The 19,356-nt window shown below is 34.2% G+C and overlaps 2 protein-coding genes across 17 annotated transcripts in view; one reads left to right on the forward strand and one right to left on the reverse strand.

Annotated features, from left to right (window-relative positions):
* Positions 1-6,621: 6,621 nt before the first annotated feature.
* Positions 6,622-7,286, reverse strand: HSPC300 (haematopoietic stem/progenitor cell protein 300). The gene has a single exon (XM_075312480.1). It carries the CDS (start codon positions 7,166-7,168, stop codon positions 6,938-6,940), a length of 231 nt encoding a protein of 76 aa, XP_075168595.1. The 5' UTR covers positions 7,169-7,286; the 3' UTR covers positions 6,622-6,937.
* A 3,001-nt stretch (positions 7,287-10,287) lies between these two features.
* mim (missing-in-metastasis) overlaps positions 10,288-19,356 on the forward strand; it is a 333,252-nt gene continuing 324,183 nt past the window's right edge. For all 16 annotated transcript variants that reach the window (XM_075312282.1, XM_075312283.1, XM_075312286.1 and 13 more), the window contains exon 1: positions 10,288-11,792. The gene's annotated coding sequence lies outside the window, so the exon portion shown is untranslated. The remainder of the gene's footprint in view (positions 11,793-19,356) is intronic.

The following is a 19,356-nucleotide window of genomic DNA, read 5'->3' on the forward strand; positions in this document are numbered from 1 at the left end:
AGCCCGATATTTCAGGCTAAATTCGGCTATTCAGTTCATTGCTTTACAACAGTGGTGAACTTCTCTATTATAAATGAATGCTGCCAATTCATACTCCGCTCAATGACAAGGGAAGAAATGTTGAAAAGTCGACTTTGCATTAAACCTTTCGACCCTAAAGTTGGCTGTGGGCAACTTTCTGTGTTTTGAGACTAACTGTTACCATTATTTTTGGTTTTGTTCATAAACCGGTATCGAAAGCTGCAAGTGCTTTCTTCAAGTTGAATAAAAAACAGCTAATTTGGTTGGAAATTAGCAAAATTTTTTTCATTAGTACGCACGTGCCTCAAGAAAAAAATATTTGTGAATTTGGAAAAAGGTTATTATACATGTGACTTTTTTCAAAAATTACAACAAACATATTGAAAGTTTTTATTAAATCTGTTGTAGTACATATCCAAGGCAGATTTAGTAAGGTAGTTTTAGTATTACCAAAACAAAAATATCAGTCGCCATATTGAAACTTTGATTGTCAAATTGAATTAAATTTCTCACTTGTTGAACAATATGTTCAATATGCTTCGTATCATATGTCTGCAAGAATAATTGAAGTAATTCTTACCATCAATTATGAGGATAATTTATTTCGATACTTTTCTGTCATAAATTTAAAGCAAATTGAAAATTAAAAATTTTTGGTATAAAATAATTTTATTTTGAATTTTTATTTGTCACAATTGTCTATTAAACATTGGCGTAGCTAGCAACATTTTCGTAGGGGGTAAAAGCTACGATGTGTGCTCATTGTGAAGATACCTCAAAAAGAGAAAAAATAAATAAATTATAAAGGGTGATTTGTTAAGAGCTTGATAACTTTTTTTTTAAAAAAAACGCATAAAATTTGCAAAATCTCATCGGTTCTTTATTTGAAACGTTAGATTGGTCCATGACATTTACTTTTTGAAGATAATTTCATTTAAATGTTGACCGCGGCTGCGTCTTAGGTGGTCCATTCGGAAAGTCCAATTTTGGGCAACTTTTTCGAGCATTTCGGCCGGAATAGCCCGAATTTCTTCGGAAATGTTGTCTTCCAAAGCTGGAATAGTTGCTGGCTTATTTCTGTAGACTTTAGACTTGACGTAGCCCCACAAAAAATAGTCTAAAGGCGTCAAATCGCATGATCTTGGTGGCCAACTTACCGGTCCATTTCTTGAGATGAATTGTTCTCCGAAGTTTTCCCTCAAAATGGCCATAGAATCGCGAGTTGTGTGGCATGTAGCGCCATCTTGTTGAAACCACATGTCAACCAAGTTCAGTTCTTCCATTTTTGGCAACAAAAAGTTTGTTAGCATCGAACGATAGCGATCGCCATTCACCGTAACGTTGCGTCCAACAGCATCTTTGGAAAAATACGGTCCAATGATTCCACCAGCGTACAAACCACACCAAACAGTGCATTTTTCGGGATGCATGGGCAGTTCTTGAACGGCTTCTGGTTGCTCTTCACTCCAAATGCGGCAATTTTGCTTATTTACGTAGCCATTCAACCAGAAATGAGCCTCATCGCTGAACAAAATTTGTCGATAAAAAAGCGGATTTTCTGCCACTGATTTTGGTAATAAAATTCAATGATTTGCAAGCGTTGCTCGTTAGTAAGTCTATTCATGATGAAATGTCAAAGCATACTGAGCATCTTTCTCTTTGACACCATGTCTGAAATCCCACGTGATCTGTCAAATACTAATGCATGAAAATCCTAACCTCAAAAGAATCACCCTTTAGATGGGAAGAAACCATAATATTTAATTCAATGATATATAATCATGATTTGAAGAAATACTGAATGGTATTTGGTAGGGGGAAATGAAAACCCCATAAAACTCCTTTAGCTACGCCTATGCCATTAAGCAAATACCGACAATCAAATTTCTGCTCAATTGAAAAAATTGTAATCATCTGATAGCTTGAAACTACCTTCCTAAATATATCTTGTACATATCAAATAAAATATTTGTCGAAGTCAAATCTTAAAATTGCATAAAAACAACAGGTGAGAAATTTTTAAAGTTGTAAAGTTGCCTGTGGCTAACTTTGGGCAATTATGGTAGTAAATTTATATACTTTTAGACATGAGACCTAAAGAAAACGGTTTGACCAACAATGACATTGAACAAATTTTGAACTTCGATTAGGTTAGGTTAGGTTGTAGAGGATGTCATCAATTTTTGTGTTAATGTCCACTTAGACCAGTATAGGTTCATTGTGATTCCTCGATGTGATCTTTCCATCTTCAACCTTCCGATGCGGTCCGCTTCCTCTTGCTCGTTCTCTTTGAAAGCAATCTCAGAACAACCAACCTGAGGCCCTGATGAATGCAAGTATGTCCCTTAAACTGCACTCCCGCAGATCAGTGAGAGCCTGAAAGAAAAAGGAGCCCAGTATCTTGTTTCTTCCAAAGGATAAAGCTGGACCCTGGCACAGGGGTCCTTCGTAACTTCCGGATCCAGGCACCATCTACAGATATCATCGTCTTTAAGTCCTATTCTTACCATGTGTTTCCCAAGTGTGTTATGTCCTGTCATGATACCAATCAGTGGCCGCAATTCTTCTCTGTTCATCGACATCAAAATTTCGCAGTTCCTACGTTTCTTTTCGTCCCATATCAAATTGGTTTGCTCGCAACCAACCGAAGAAACCCAGAGTCTTCGCCATAGTTCGTCATATTTTACCTCCATCCTGTAATGATAAGAAGACAGTGGAGGAAAAATGTCCGCTAGGACATTATTCATTCCAAGAGCGCCCTCCTTAGCCAGCACATCCGCTTCCTCATTTCCTATTATCCCATAGTGCCCAGGTACCCAGCACAGAGTTATATTATGCTGTTCAGTGAGAACCTTGAGTTCTCTACGACAGCAGCTTTATAGCTGCTCGCCTGTCCATGAAGAAGCTGATATCGCTTCTGAATAACGGCCTCATCAACAGCGACTCAGCAGCCTTTGTGATCGCAGAAATCTCAGCCTGAAAAATACTGCAATCACCAGCAATCCAGCGTGTAAGACTCCCTTTTTTCTAGTTCACTGCAATAGATTCCGCTGCCCGTTCCTTCCTCCATCTTTGACCCGGCCGTATACATGTTCAGGGTTCTGAAGGGTATCCTTCTGTCTTCCCACTCCTCTATACTTAGTAATAATGTATGCCGGTTTGTTATGATAAACATGCTCCTTGGCCATATGGTCCGTCTCTCTATACTGCCCGGCCAGAATCTCTGTATGCCTGCAGGCTGTCCTCTGCAGCGTGTTCAAGCTCTTTAGTCTCAGAAGTGTCAGTAAGTTCCGCTGTCTTCCTTACGTGTAAATCGAGTGGGATAACTCCCATCCGTACCTCCAAAGCGGCAGTGGCTGTGGTCCTCATTGCGCCTGTCATGTAAATAAGTGCAGTCCTATTTATCCTGTTTATTCTCAACATATGATTTTGGTGGTTCAAGATTGTCCACCAAACATGACAACCATATGTGGCCACAGGTCTAACAACCGCGGTATAAAGCCAGCCAAAAAGAGAAGGCCTCATTTCCCATCTCTGCCCGACCAATTTCTGGCACGAGTATAATGCCGCATAGGCCCTTTTTATGCGATCCGCAGTATTCTCCATCCAGTTTAGTTTGGAATCCAAAAGAACTCCCAGGTACCTTGCTGATTTCGAGAGGGTCAGCTTCGTGCCCTGGAATTCAGGCGACTTGTAACCGACAACCTTTCTCCTCCTGGTGAACAGTACCAGCTCCGTCTTTCCAGGGTTCTCTCCTAATCCTAGTGTCCACTCCGAAAGATACTGCAAAGACCCGCTCAGCCCGCTCTGAAATAGAGTCCAGGAATTTCCCTGATACCATTATCACAATGCCATCCGCGTATGCCACTACCTTGATGCCCCTACTGGTCAGCCCAGTCAATACCTCGTTCACCCCACCCTGTGGCAATCCTCTAGTGGTACTAGCCCTCCTTGTGGAGTTCGCTAGCTCGACCAACATGTCCCTGCAGCATCACCTCAATCCACTTTATAACGAATTTCCCGACACCATTCTTCTCTAATGCCTGTACTACTTTATCAATTTTCGGTTTCGATTGGGATGCCCCAGTGACGAGGAATGCGGCGTTGATGTGGAAGACATATCTGCAGTGCTGGGAAGGAATTTGGAAGAAATCGTAAAAAGGGAGGAAGGCATAGATACCGGCCTTCTCGGCAACACACTGGTGGATTAGCACCAATATTGGTGCTTTATTATACTATGTTTTTTTTTTTAGAACGCCAGTTCAAAAGAAACAAAAAAATAAAATATTTTAAAAACACGCGTGATTCAAGCGAAGCTGTGAATGAAATTTAAACTAAATCTCGTGAATGTGAGTGAACGGGGCTAAACAAAAATGTGGCGTGCGTGAGTAAAAATCAAGTTGTGTTCGTGATTGTGCGTGAGTAAAATTTGTCCGAAATCACACATACGAAAAAATTCACATTAACGATCCAACTCACACTCACTATAAAATTCATGTTCACGATAAGATATGGCACACGTTCTCGATAAAAATCACACTCACGAACAAATTCACGTTCACGATTAAATTCAAGATCACCGATTTTAATCACCTTCACGTATTTATCACCCTTAAGATTTCAATAGCGCCCATCGTTTGATTGTGCAACATATTTTAATTGTGCTAATGGTTCCGTCGTGAGTTATGAATGTTAATTACTCACCAGTAATTGCAGTGAGTCATTACATTTGTCGTGAATCACAAGAATTTTCGTGAATGCTAATTGTTGTATCACGAACATTTTCGTGAATCAAGAATATTGTCGAGAGCCACGAGCAAATTTGCGAATTACGAGAATTTTATTGAGCCACGAAAATTGTCGTGTTCCAAAGGCATTCGTGAATCATTCGGGAGCGTGTGGCATAAACGTTGTTCGTGCGTGATCGTGCGCGAGTATGACTTTTCATTTCGTGAGTTTACGTAAGCGTGACTCCTACCCATATGGGGGGTAGGAGTATTTCATCGTGAATGTGCCTGAGTGTGAGTGAAATTTCACTCACGCGCGCATCCAAGTATACATTTGCTGTAAAAATAACAACAAACCTTAAAAAATCCAATAAAACGTCTATCATTACAAAACAAACTATTTTATAGCCACAATTGTCCAAAGTTGCCCACAGGCAACATTCTCTGCCGCCTAAACGAATGGGCTTGAAGGACCGAAATTTTGGCTAGACGCTTCTTAAATTACTTCAAAATTAAATACAAAAATTAGCGATATCTATAAAAAAAATCGTGGTGGAAAATGTTAAAAAGGGAATATGTGCAAATATTGGTGAATACACGTAGAATTACATACCATGCGTTCAATGCGTCTGATGATTGAAGAGTTGAAATTTCTCTTTGAAATCAAAAGCTCGAATAGTCTGCCGCAAACAGAAAAAAATCAACCTTTCCATCAACGCACGGATTGACGCATGGTGTGTAATTCAATCTTACGAACGAGTAAAATTTTCGATGTATCAGGCTCACTTAGACTATTCAGTCCATTATGATGCCACATTGGTGAACTTCTCTCTTATCACTGAGATCTGCTTGATTCAATGACAAGGGACCTCCTTTTTATAGCCGAGTCCGAACGGCGTTCCACATTGCAGTGAAACCACTTAGAGAAGCTTTGAAACCCTCAGAAATGTCACCAGCATTACTGAAAACTTTTTGGTGTCCGGGAATCGAACCCACGACTTTGTGTATGCAAGGCGGGCATGCCAACCATGGCACCACGGTGGCTCCCCAGTTTAACCGTAGCTCAAATTGTTACAAAGTTGATTTGTCAAAATTTTGAAAAAGTGGAAAACTTTTAGGTGTTCGGTCGAAGCAGGAATCGAACCCACGACCTTGTGTATGCAAGGCGGGCATGAACCACGGTAGCTCCCCAGTTTAACCGTAACTCAAATTGTTAGAAAGTTGATTTGTCAAAATTTTGAAAAAAGTGGAAAACTTGAGGGTTTCACAATATCGAACATTGGAAAACATTATTAATAAGTCGAAAATTGGAAAAATGTATTTTTTCCGTTTTTTAGGTTCACTTGTGCTATTCAGTCATTGTGATAGTGGTGAACTTCACTTCTATGAATGTGTGCTGCCCGATTCTATGTTTAGCTCAATGATAAGGGATATCGTTTCTATATTAGAGTCCGAACGGGATTTCACATTGTGGTGAAACCACTTAGAGAAGCTAAAAAGAATTCGTCGCCACAGTCAAACCAGCAAATATCACGATAGGAGTATTTTCCTATGGTATCCAAATATTTCGAAAATGATCTTTGAGGAAAGTTTGACACTCATTTTGGTTAAATATTTGCCTAGTGTGACCATACCCTTAGATTTTCAGTCCATTGTGATAGTACTAGTAGTGAACTTCAAATTTATCAATAATACCCCTTTCACGGGATATTTCCATAGTTAATTCAAGTGTGCACTCGCCGAAGCAGTTCATTTACCAGTATCATTATAACGAAAACTATAAAAGGTACACAAAAAAGAAGTGTTCTTGATAAGAGACAACCATCACTAACCTAGGGTGTAGCTATATGGACACAATAATAAACACATCGAGTTTTAATATGATTTAGTTCTAATTATTGTTTATTATTATTGTATGTATATAAAATTATGGTGTAGAAAATGCATTTCTAGGGAATTATATTTGTGTGTAAAGCATTTAATTAACTTATACTTTAAATTATATTTTACTTATTTAAATACCGTAAAGAAGAGGTGTAACTATTGAAGACACAAATGATGTACTCATCATTTTGTATGCCACAAACAACTATAGCAAATAGATGTCATCACATACTAACAGTTTATCCCTTTATCCAATTGTTTTCACTTAATACTCCTGTCAATTTCTTCTTTGTCCTGTGGGCCATTTATGTCAATGTTTCTCCTGTTGCCACACATGCTTCCAAATAATCTATTCGCCGTTCCAAAGTGGTCAATTTCTCATTTAACACTGCAAGGCGTGAACGACATGACATATCAAAGGAGTTCAGAAAATCGGTGATGCGTTTTATGCTGGCCGTAATTACTTCAATATATTCCCTATTGGCCCAATCTTGGTGAATTTGTTTTTGTACGGCTTCTCTGTGTTGTCCACTCATTGTGATTATCCGAAATTTTTATGGAATTTACGTCTACTAGCCAAAAAAGTTTGTTGGTTCTTTGATGTTTTTACAAATTGTCAATGTTACTCATAAAAAGAGATTTGACATATACAGCACAAAGCTGGTTAATTATGAAGCCGTTCTACGTTAGTATAGCATTATGACATTCACACCTACAATATTTAATTAAGCAATCTTAAAGGGGGTTCAGACACGCATTTTATTTGTACAAACGTTTTTGCATGTCATCGAATAGAATCATCGCCGCCGATTGCAGTTGCATCCGACAATTTATATCGGCTTAGCTGTCAGGCCGCCTCCGCCGGAGGGAAAAATTTAGTGTCAGCCGCCGCCCACAAAAATAATCCCCAGTCTTTGAGGGTCCAAAGTGTGCTAATGCGAACCAAATTGTTTTTTTTTTTGGAAATTCTCTCTTTTCGGCAGTTTTTTAATATTTTCAATGCTTTTTCTATTTTTTTTTATCGATTTTGCAATGTCGAAATTAGCTTTACAATGAGTACTACCCTACCAACACCCCCATCGCTCGTGTCGAACATATCTCAGATGGCCAATATCTGGGACGGCTTGTTAATCTCATCGAGTGCATATTTAAGGCGAGTACTAAGTTCGAGTTTAACCGCTAAACTGCAAACTAAATCAGTAAAAAAGGCATACAATTATACACTGGTAGAAAAAAGGCGGTATGTGGCCATTACCGTTTGGTATTAATGAATTGATTCGCGTTACCTTTTAATTTTGATAAAACTTTGTATCAAATCATTTACATCCGGTATTTTTATGGTATTAACTATTACATTACCGTAACACATGATATGTAGACGTTGCGTAATTTGACGCCTTGGTAGTTTAGTTTTTTTTTCATGTGGCTTGTAAATAACAATAATTTGGGATAAGTAAGTATAATATTTTTTAGCATTATTTATGTTTTCTAATTCGATCATTCCTTAATTAGATATATTAAATTAATTACAGAAACAAAGACATTTTACGTGTGTTTCATTAAACTAAATATACATTACCATAATTAATACCGGGTTGGTATTAAACCCAATACCGTTTATGGAATAAATAATGTTACCGCTTAGGTATTATTTTCAATACCATATTGGTACTTTCAAAACACCGAATGGTACTTTCATGCCTTGCGTACCGTCTGTACCATCCGGTATTGATATTGTACCATGCGGGGTTGGCTAGCTATCAATAACGTAAGGTATTGATTTGAGCCCGTATGGTAATCATTTTTCTATCGGTGTACATCTTTGTTACAAATTTTATTATAACTTGATAGGGAATAGCCCAAAGCAAATTTTCACAAAGCTCCTTAAAATGGGTTATTAAAAAGTAATGGTGAAAAAATGACGATTTTAGTGTCTAAACCCACCTTTCTTAATATTTTACTTATCGTCGAAAATTCTTAGCATTTGGCCACATTTTTTACAAAAAACATAAAATGTTTATTTTTATGGTTGGCATAAAAAACATATTATGCCAACCATAAAATAGGACATCCTCTTATGCGCTTTACAGACTATCAGTTATTCCGGACGAAATGTCGATGTTTGTAAAGAATCTTACAGTGTGTCGGATCGGTACGACTTGTCGACGATGACTAAATAATCGGTAAATGTGTTATCGATGCCATAAACATGCAGCAGTATCGATTATGCCTTCGGACTTAACTTATAATGTGCACAATATATGGGATATGTTCGACACGAGCACTGTCGTCCGGAATAACTGATAATCTGTAAAGCGCATTATGCTATGTTCCCACTGACTCGTTTTCCTCATTTGTTTTTCCAAAATATTTCGCCGTTCACACCGAGTTGAGATGTTTTAGTTTGACGGGTGCCATGGAAAGTCGAAATTCGCGATCGGAGAGGGAAAACATTTTTTAAGTTATTTTCAAATCCCTATGTTCTTCAAAGCCTTTGTTTATTCGTTTTTTCTATGAAATTTATTTTAATAATTTCATATATATACATATTTAAAAAAGTATGTTTGTGTGGGGAAAACGACTCAATTTGAAATGTTTTTAAAGGAAAAACATTTCAAACCCCAAAACATGCTTGTTGAGAACGCCATATTACTCTTTGCGTGTAAACCCCCGTACATATTAATCATGATGTTATTGTGAGTTACTTCTTCATTATTGCGAATGACCATATTAAAACATTGTGAATGGTCGGTCGTTGAGTGCAGTGTTGCCAATTTGGTGCTTTTAGCACCAAATTTAGGGCTTTTTGATTTCTAAAAAGCACCAAATTGCCTTTTTGGTGCCTTTTCAAAAAAAGCACCAACTTGGTGCTTTGTGGCATTTTCATTTAGTGCTTTTGGTGCTTTTTTTATTTTGAACAGTATTAAGTTTAATTGATACAAAAATTTTGATTAGACTGTCAAGAGCCGAAGAAACTGAAATTTATTGCCAAATATAGAATTTGATTGTTAGGAAGTTGGTATTGATTATTTTTTAATTAATATTGTTATTTAGGGTATTCTGTAGGAAAGTCGAGCGATGAGTGTCGAATTTTTGAATTTGGTAAAGATGTCATTAAAAACGTTTGTATTAAATTCACAAAAGCACGCACAACTGAAATAAGCAATAGACTCCTTCCATATATTAATATTTTGAAAGGTGAAAAACATCACTGATCAAAATGAATTGGACGAAAGCATTAAAACTGATCAAGGTGTATACTTGAATAGCGGTTCATAATGGTGAGTACTAAGTTTGAATTTTGCCGCTAAAGTGAAAACTATTTCAGTAAAAATGGGCATAAAATTATGCATATTTGCTGCAAATTTTATTATAACTTGATGGGGAATAACCAAAAGCAAATTTTCACAAAGTTTGCTAAAATTACTATTTTAGCGGCTAAACTCGAGCTTAATACCCCTCTTAATACATCTTCGGAAGTTTTTTTTTTTTTTTTAGTAGAGCATTTAATTTTCGATTTTGTGGTGGAAGGTGGTATGTTAGAATTTATAATATTTTTTTTTTTGGTGCTTTTTGGCCTTGGGGAGTTGGCAACACTGGTTGAGTGTCGTTTTAGGCAATGACATTTATTTTGACAGATTAGATTTGGTCGGCGAAGTGATTAGACTCGGATCGGAAATTATCGTCGAGACAACGGAAAACACAAATCACAAATATTTTTTGTTTGCGGTAAATAAATTTTACAAATTTCAAGTGCTAATTCATTGGAAAATATTTCAAGAAACAAATGTGTGGAATAAAAATAAAGAAAAATTGTGAAATAAAAAATTTCTAAACAAATGAGGTGCATACTAACAACCTAGTATTGTGCAAGAACTGTTTGATTTTACTTTAAAATGTGAAGAGATAACAGTAAATTTAAACAAAATTGCTAATGCACAAAGTTTTTTTTCATAAGTTGGTGGTAAAGTGCTGTGTTTTGAATTAGGCATATCAAAAGCAAAATCTGGCTTGTAAAATCTTCTTATCAGAAAATTAACAAAGTAAAATGTGGTAGAAAATTTACTAAATAAAATAAGAAAGTTTTTCTTTTCCAAAAAAGGAGCATTAGTGCAGAAAAGTGTAATTATTTTGCATTGCAGTGTGTGGTGGAAAAGTGGAGCCAGACATAGAAAGCCTGTTTTTGTGTACATACAACAATAATAAAATCAACTCCAACAACAACAATAAATCAAAGAAGTCTATGGTTCCTTTCATCTTGGTTTGGAATGAGCTTTAGTTAGTTAGTGTGTATGAAACCAAACAACATTTTCTGTGTGTATACACAACAATAACAAAAAACGACGACGAAGTCTATCCAGCATATTTTAGTGTATCCTGACAGTCGGCCTTCTCGTCATATTGGGGGGTTCTTTGCCAATAATTGTTGTCCTTTCAACTGTGTGCATTGTTGTAGTTGGTCCTAAAGGAAATGTGCGTTTATAATAAAAACAACAACTAAAGTTCTGGTATACTCTCCTGCTCTCAATTTTGTGGAATAAAATAAAACACCAAACGCATACACACACACACACTCATGCAATCACGGGGTTGTTTTTGTTGTATATCGCGAAACTTCACAGTTGACAATTCACAAATGTTCTGGAGCGAGAGAGCGCGCCTTTTTTCCTTTACTTTTAATAGTAATCGTCGTTATCTCTGTATTTCTGTAAAACAACAATAACGGAAACTAAAAAACATTAAAGGGCGACAAATGATTATTTCAATTCTTGTTTCTGTGGAAAAGTGCGTGCCGTTAAATTCACCCCCTGCCACCCCCCGACTGAAATATATTTGTCGATCGGCACAACATTAACGTTCTTCGTTATGTGTTCGCTTGTTTGTTAACGGACTACTGTATAGTGAATGTGAGAAACGTAATACCCAAGGAATAAGGGAGGAAACGCTTAATTATTCCCTTGCTGTTTTTTTTTTGGAATCAGCTTCACCTAACTCAAATACATCTCGTTAGCATCCTCTCCTTTTTGGCATATCATTCGTCTCCTTCTTCTTTATTTGCAAAACGGCGGTATGGATTAAACAAAACACGAACAACAACAAAAGCAACAAAACTGGAGAACATCTTTTGAAGTATTTGACAGCTACTGTCAAAAAGTGCATGTAAGTACCACTTGAGAAAATGTTGTGCCTACTAAAAAAAATTGTATGCAGTTCACAAACTCCCAACATTACAAATCTGGTGCCATAGTCCAATCGTATACAACAATAGGTCTCATAAAATTTGGTGCAATGTAAAGATACTGCCTTTCAATTATGCAAATATCCTTATCAAAGGACGATCAAAATGAAGGGTTGCTTTGTTGTTGTTTTTATTCTTAGATGGATGACACGCCTGCATTTCTGCAAAGTAAGCTAATTGTGATGCAACAGCGAACAACACCATCACAATCAATGAATGCATTTTTAAATGCACGAAATGCATTTAAGTGCCTTTGTTCTGTGTATTTGAAACAGAGAATCCTCAGATGCCTAAAGCACATGGTAAATGAATGAAAAGCATTGGAAAATTAGCTTCAATGAAATATATACGGATGGTGGGGTAATTTGTTTGCAAAAGAAGATTAGCTTTTGTGCTGATTCAAATAAAAACAACGTATGACGGCAGCGCTTATGTTTTAGTTGAAAGTCTCTCTGGTACAAAAGTATTCCAAGATTTAGATTAAATTAATTTAATAGATTTAATATAAGATTCGAATTAAAAAAAAAAAAAAACGGCTGGCCCAAAAGGCCCAAACACAAAGTTAGAATTGAAATTGTGTTCAAGTCGAACCTACAATTATTTAGCGTAGTTTACGAATATGAAAAATGCCGAAACGAAGGTTAAGGTTAAAGTGGCAGCCCGATTAAGTTTCAGGCTCACCTAGACTATTCAGTCCATTGTGATATTCTTAATTTCTGTTGCACTTAAAATCTCGAGTTTTTGTCAATTTCAGTCGACTTTCAAACATGCATCAATGTAAAATTGGCATTTGAGCCGATACTAAAGATTAAAGCAAAATTTTCTGGAGTCTGGCTAGACATTTCCCATCAAAATTTCCAATTTTCGCAATATTTGGTAATATTTATCTCCAAAAATCTTAATTTCTGATGTTGGTGGACTTGGCTCTCATTAACTACAGACATATACTGTCGTTCTACATAGTAAAATCTCCCTTTTTTAGCAGTAGCTATTTTCTTTGTTGCACCCAGGTGAAAACTTAGAATTTTGAACTCGATATACTTAATTTTTGTATATCGAATAAAATTTCGGGATTTTGTCATTTTCGGCAAAAAATTGACATTCAAAAAAATTCATCAATGTAAAATTGTCATTTGAGTCGATACTACAGTTTAAAAAATGTCTCTGGGTTCTGGCTAGACATTTTCTATCAACATGGGGGAATGCTCTTCAATAACATACCATATTTCCAATTATCATTGGTAATAGCTCCACAAATCTTAATTTTTGGTGTAGGTAGACTTGGCTCTCTTTTGCTACGTAGCAGAAGCTACTTTTCTTTGTTTTATCTGCTAAAAGTGAACTGTTGATAAATAATTTTGAATTTTTAACTTAATAAGACAAAATTATAATCTTGTTTTTAATGTTCTAGGACTTCCTTGACATATGCCAGTTTTTGTCATTGGGGCCTCAAAACGTGATCAAATAGTTCAAATCGGAATTTTTATTGAAATTTACTTTAAATGTTGGTAGACTACGACTAGGATGGAAAATTTCAAGGGTTTTTATCATCTCTAATTGTAGGAGTTTTATATTACTATGAGAAATAAATGAAATGAAATTAATTTTTCATAATTCGTTCATGCCAAAGATAAAATATTTAATTTTCAAAAAAGTCGACGACTTTTGTGGAAAATCCAACTTTTGCAAAATTCGAAAGTGTGCCTTTCAGACTTTGAAAAGTCAATACACAGTCGACAGATTGTCCCTTTGGTTCTTATTCACGGTTGCCACCCGTGCCAAAAATAATCTTCAAAAATTTGAAGGAAATTTTACCAAAAATCTACCAAATTTAAAAAATCTTGTTTTAAAGTTTCGATTTTTCTTCGAAAGAAATGTTTTATTATTTTTTTATTATATATTTTGATCTTTCCTACTAGCGACAGTTTTTTGGCTGTATAAATAACGCTTGAATTGTAAATGTGTCGAATTTTAAATGTTATAATGATTTTAGCTTGCACCATCAATGGAAAGTTACAACTTCTACAAAAGAGGAAAACTTACAATGAATTTTGATAGTATGAACTAACAAGAGAATTGAAATTTTTAAAGTTAATGAATTTATAGAAAATATTGACAAAATTTTATTTCTATAGAAAATGTGGTCAATATTTAACTTCTATATAACATGTCAAATTGTTTACTTCTATAGAATGTTTACCTCTTACCACAATGGCCTGAATAGTCTAAGGGAGCCCTAAACTAAATCGGGCTGCCACTTTAACCTAATTCTATAGAAAATGTCTAAACGTTTACTTATACAGAAATTTTTTTCAATTTTATTTTTATAGACAATTTTTTCAAAATTTTATTTCTATAGAAAATTTTGTCAAAATTTTATTTCCATATAAAATTTTGACAAAATTTTATTTCTATAGAACATTTTATCAAAATTTTATTGCTATAGAAAATTTTGTCAAAATTTCATTTCTATCGGAAATTTTGTCAAAATTTCATTTCTATTGGAAATTTTGTCAAAATTTCATTTCTATAGGAAATTTTGTCAAAATTTCACAATTCTATAGAAAATTTTGTCAAAATTTCATTTCTATAGAAAATTTTATCAAAATTTTATTGCTATAGAAAATTTTGTCAAAATTTCATTTCTATAGGAAATTTTGTCAACATTTCATTTCTATAGGAAATTTGGTCAAAATTTCATTTCTATAAAAAATTTTGTCAAAATTTCATTTCTATAGAAAATTTTGTCAAAATTTTATTTCTATAGAAAATTTTGTCAAAAATTTTATTTCTATAGAAAATTTTGTCAAAATTTTATTTCTATAGAAAATTTTGTCAAAATTTTATTTCTGTAGAAAATTTTGTCAAAATGTTATTTCTATAGAAAATTTTGTCAAAATTGTATTTCTATAGAAAATTTTGTCAAAATTCTTTGGAATAGAAAATTTTTTCAAAATTTTATTTCTATAGATAATTTTGTCAAAATTTTATTTCTATAGGAAAATTTGTCAAAATTTCATTTCTATAGGAAATTTTGTCAAAATTTTATTTCTATAGGAAATTTTGTCAAAATTTAATTTCTATAGGAAATTTTGTCAAAATTTCATTTCTATAGGAAATTTTGTCAAAATTTCAATTCTACAGAATATTTTGTCAAAATTTTATTTCTATAGAAAATTTTGTCAAAATTTTATTTCCAAAGAAAATTTTTGTAAAAATTTAATTTCTATAGGAAATTATAGAAATAAAATTTTGACAAAATTTTCTATTGAAATAAAATTTTGACAAATTTTTTTATAGAAATAAAATTTTGAAAAAATTTTCTACAGAAATAAAATTTTGACAAAAGTTTCTATAGAATTAAAATTTTGACAAAATTTCCTATAGAAATTAAATTTTTACAAAAATTTTCTTTGGAAATAAAATTTTGACAAAATTTTCTATAGAAATAAAATTTTGACAAAATATTCTGTAGAATTGAAATTTTGACAAAATTTCCTATAGAAATGAAAATTGAAATAGAAAATTTTGTCAAAATTTTATTTCTATAGAAAATTTTATCAAAATTTTATTGCTATAGAAAATTTTGTCAAAATTTTATTTCTATAGAAAATTTTGTCAAAATTTCATTTCTATTGGAAATTTTGTCAAAATTTCACTTCTATAGGAAATTTTGTCAAAATTTCATTTCTATAGAAAATTTTGTCAAAATTTTATTTCTATAGAAAATTTTGTCAAAATTTTATTTCTATAGAAAATTTTGTCAAAATTTTATTTCTATAGAAAATTTTGTCAAAATTTTATTTCTATAGGAAATTTTGTCAAAATTTTATTTCTATCGAAAATTTTGTCAAAATTTTATTTCTATAAAAAATTTTGTCAAAATTTTATTTCTATAGAAAGTTTTGTTAAAATTTTATTTCTAAAGAAAATTTTGTCAAAATTTTATTTCCATAGTAAATTTTGTCAAAATTTAATTTTTGGAAAATCTACCATTTAGAATTCTACTAACCGTGGCAACCGTGTTCTTTTTATGATTTTCTAATATTGTTTGTGGTGAAATTTAACAGATTAAAAGAATCTATAAAATACATAAGGATATATGGCATAATTTCCAAACCTGATATGCTTTTTTTGGAAACTGTTCTACAAGCTAAATTCATCTCACATATATGGATTTCTCTAAGTCGAGAATATACCTTCACTTAGCGAAAAGATATCGTGTATAATGTGGCTCTGTATTACAGATGAAATAAACGGCCAGCATGGCTATGAGCTACCGTGGTGCTCCTTCGGCTTCAATAGGCCGATTGACCAAAGCCGAAGTTCTTTGAATAATTTATTTTATATCGAATTGTCCCAGTGTTGAGTTTGTCTCAGTCAAAACAAGCAGTACAAATAAAACTTAAAAATTTATAAAAAAATACTTTTTTTGTCATTATAATATCGAAGTAATGAATTTCAATATCCATAACAAAAAAGAAAAAAACAAACTGACCCCTAAACTTTTATTCAATGCCAGAAGAATAAATTTCCTTTGCTTAGACTAATACTTTTCCATATAAAAATTTCCTATGCATACTGAGAAAGGATGTTTCTTCACAAATGCAGCATCCATCAATTTCTCGCTCTCGCTCTGAACGGTTAGAAAAAATCGAAACTCCTCCATTTGAATTCGAAACTCTAACAAGTTCTCACAATGACAGAGAAATACTGCCAAAACTTCAAAAAACAACCAAAACAAAAATCATTTTTGGGAGTTTGGTACATGCGCAGAGTCAGCAAAAATAATTGCTGTTGATATTCCATGTATTTTTTGTTTCTGGAGATACTTTGTTTGGTCATGTTCCTTTTTGTTTCCTACCGTCTACTGCATAGCAAAAAAGAAAAAAACAACAAGAAAAACAAAACAAATGTATATCCTCATTTGAGAGGAACAGGTTTTGAATAAGGGAGTAATAGGCGGCAGCTGTATAACATTGAAATGAAAATAAAATTCCTTAAATGTTTTATAGAGAAACGGGGAAAGAATTCTAATGCTTTTAGCATAAAGGGACACACAAATGAAATGTCACCCTGCAGGGGAAAAATTTTTAAATGACAAAATATAGCCGCTGGCATATGCATGAATGTAGAAAATATATCTCATTTTTTTATGATTTTCACATAGTGTTTGTTTTTTAGTATATCACATATTTTTATCATATTTTAGTATATCACACAGCCCTTGATGGAGCATTTTTTGTTATTAATTTTTGTTATCATAAGAGAACTCTGTTTCTAAAGTCCTTGCATTGTTGTTGTTGTCTAAGGATTTCCATAAAAATAAGAATATGGTGGTTTTTGTTGTTGTTGTTTTTGTTTACCCTTCTTGCTGATTCTAAGTAATATTTAACCCCAGGCTCCTCTTCTATATCATAAACTCTTTCGTCATATACTGGTAAAGTTCTTATATCCATTCATGGTATGGGGGAATACAATCTGGAGGATAATAGCCTAGTGTATTGTATGAAATTGTTTGGTTTATGAAAATGTGAATAATCTTGCGATGATAAGGACCACGATGATGATGATGTTGTTTCCTTATTTATCTTCAGGATATTTTAGCCATAATCGTGTTTTTGTTCATACTTCTAGACAAGACTGGATTTAAATGGGTAATTTTGTTGGTCCACAGGGCAAACAAGGCAAAGTTTATAAAAGTTCATGAATCATTTGGAATTAAAGAGATTTTCCATGTAGAAAACTTTTTGAGAAATCACCACCTTGGCTACGAAAATAAGGCAAAGACAATGTCAAGGATAATTACTTTAACAAAATGACTCCAAATACAGTCAAATTATTATTCCCGAATGAATTGGATTTTCTTTATATGGAAATTTGAATGCAATTGTCCTTTATTTCCACTCGAAAATTATTCCAGAAAGGATGAATCGTATCAATCAAATGATTATCAGCCACAGTGGTGCAATCGTTAGCATGTACGCCTTGGATAGAAAAGGGCTTTTTCAGCGGTGGATTATCCCCTCTCACTAACAGTGTTGCTGACATAAGGTCTAAGGTAGTCAGACGCTGTCGTAGAGAACTGAAGGTTCTCACTGAGAAGCATAATATAACTCTGTGCTGGGTACCTGGGCACTATGGGATAATAGCAAATGAGGAAGCGGACGTGCTGGCTAAGGTGGGCGCTCGTGGAACGAATAATGTACAGGATAGAGGTAAAATATGACGAACTATGGAAGACGCTGGGTTTCTTCAGTTGGTTGCGAACAAACCAAGTTGATATGGGACGAAAAGAAACGTAGGAACTGTGAAATTTTGATGTCGATGAACAGAGAAGAATTGCGGCCACTGATTGGTATCATAACAGGATATAACCCATTTGGGAAACACATGGTAAGAATAGGACTTAAAGACGATGATATCTGTAGATGGTGCCTGGATCCGGAAGTTACGGAGGACTCGTACCACTTCCTGTGCCAGTGTCCAGCTTTATCCTTTAGAAGAAACAAGATACTGGGCTCCTTTTTCTTTCAGGCTCTCACTGATCTGCGGGAGTGCAGCTTACATACTTGCATTCATCAGGGCCTCTGGTTGGTTGTTCTGAGATTTCTTTCAAAGAGAACGAGCAAGAGGAGGCTCTGGGACAAAGCGGACCGCATCGGAAGGAAGAAGATGGAAAGATTACATCGAGGAATCACAATGGACCTATACTGATCTAAGTGGACTTCAATTTCAACACAAAAATTGATGACATCCTGTACAACCTAACCTAACCTAACAGTGTTGTCATTAGTTTACTGGCTCTTGTCCCTAAATTGGATATTTCTCGTCCCCAAAAATACCCAATTTAAATTAAAATTAATCATAAAAATTGCCAATAAATTGTTGACAAGTTTTTATGAAAAACAAATCAGTAATTGAATAATAATAATTAGCTTGCGGGATGCAATAAGATTAAAATCAATATGGTGGTAAAACATGTTCATCATTTCTATATTTATGGGATGTATTGTCAAAATCAGTGAAAAACATTGAGTGGGCCTGAAATGATTTCACTATGCCTTAGCCAAGCTGAATAAAATTACAAATTAGCGTTTGGGTTCCCAACATGAAGTCCTGTGTCCGCTTCTGGCCCAAATGCTCCATTTGCATTCTATTATATGCCATGGAATAAAGAGGAGCAATGTTTTCTTGTTTAAATTTTGACGATTCTTTTTTAATTAATTGGAAATAAAAAGAATTTCATGTAAACCTGATTTATAATACCGAACGGAGCCATCGTAGTGCAATGACATATAAAGCGTCGTGAGTTCCTTCGCAGTTCCGACCAAACACCAAAAAGGTTTTCAGCGGTTAAAAGCTTATCTAAGTGGTTTCACCATAATGTGAAACGCCGTTCGGTCTCGGCAATAAAAAGGTCTCTTGTTATTGAACCAAGCATCGATCGAACAGCGCTCATTGATAAGAGAGAATATCTAACCA

The sequence above is a fragment of the Haematobia irritans genome, chromosome 5, assembly GCF_050003625.1.
Source record: "Haematobia irritans isolate KBUSLIRL chromosome 5, ASM5000362v1, whole genome shotgun sequence".
Classification (NCBI taxonomy): domain Eukaryota; kingdom Metazoa; phylum Arthropoda; class Insecta; order Diptera; family Muscidae; genus Haematobia; species Haematobia irritans.

Coding starts and splice junctions, on each gene's coding strand:
- HSPC300 (XM_075312480.1), bottom strand. CDS start 7,168: ATGAGTGGACAACACAGAGAAGCCGTACAAAAACAAATTCACCAAGAT.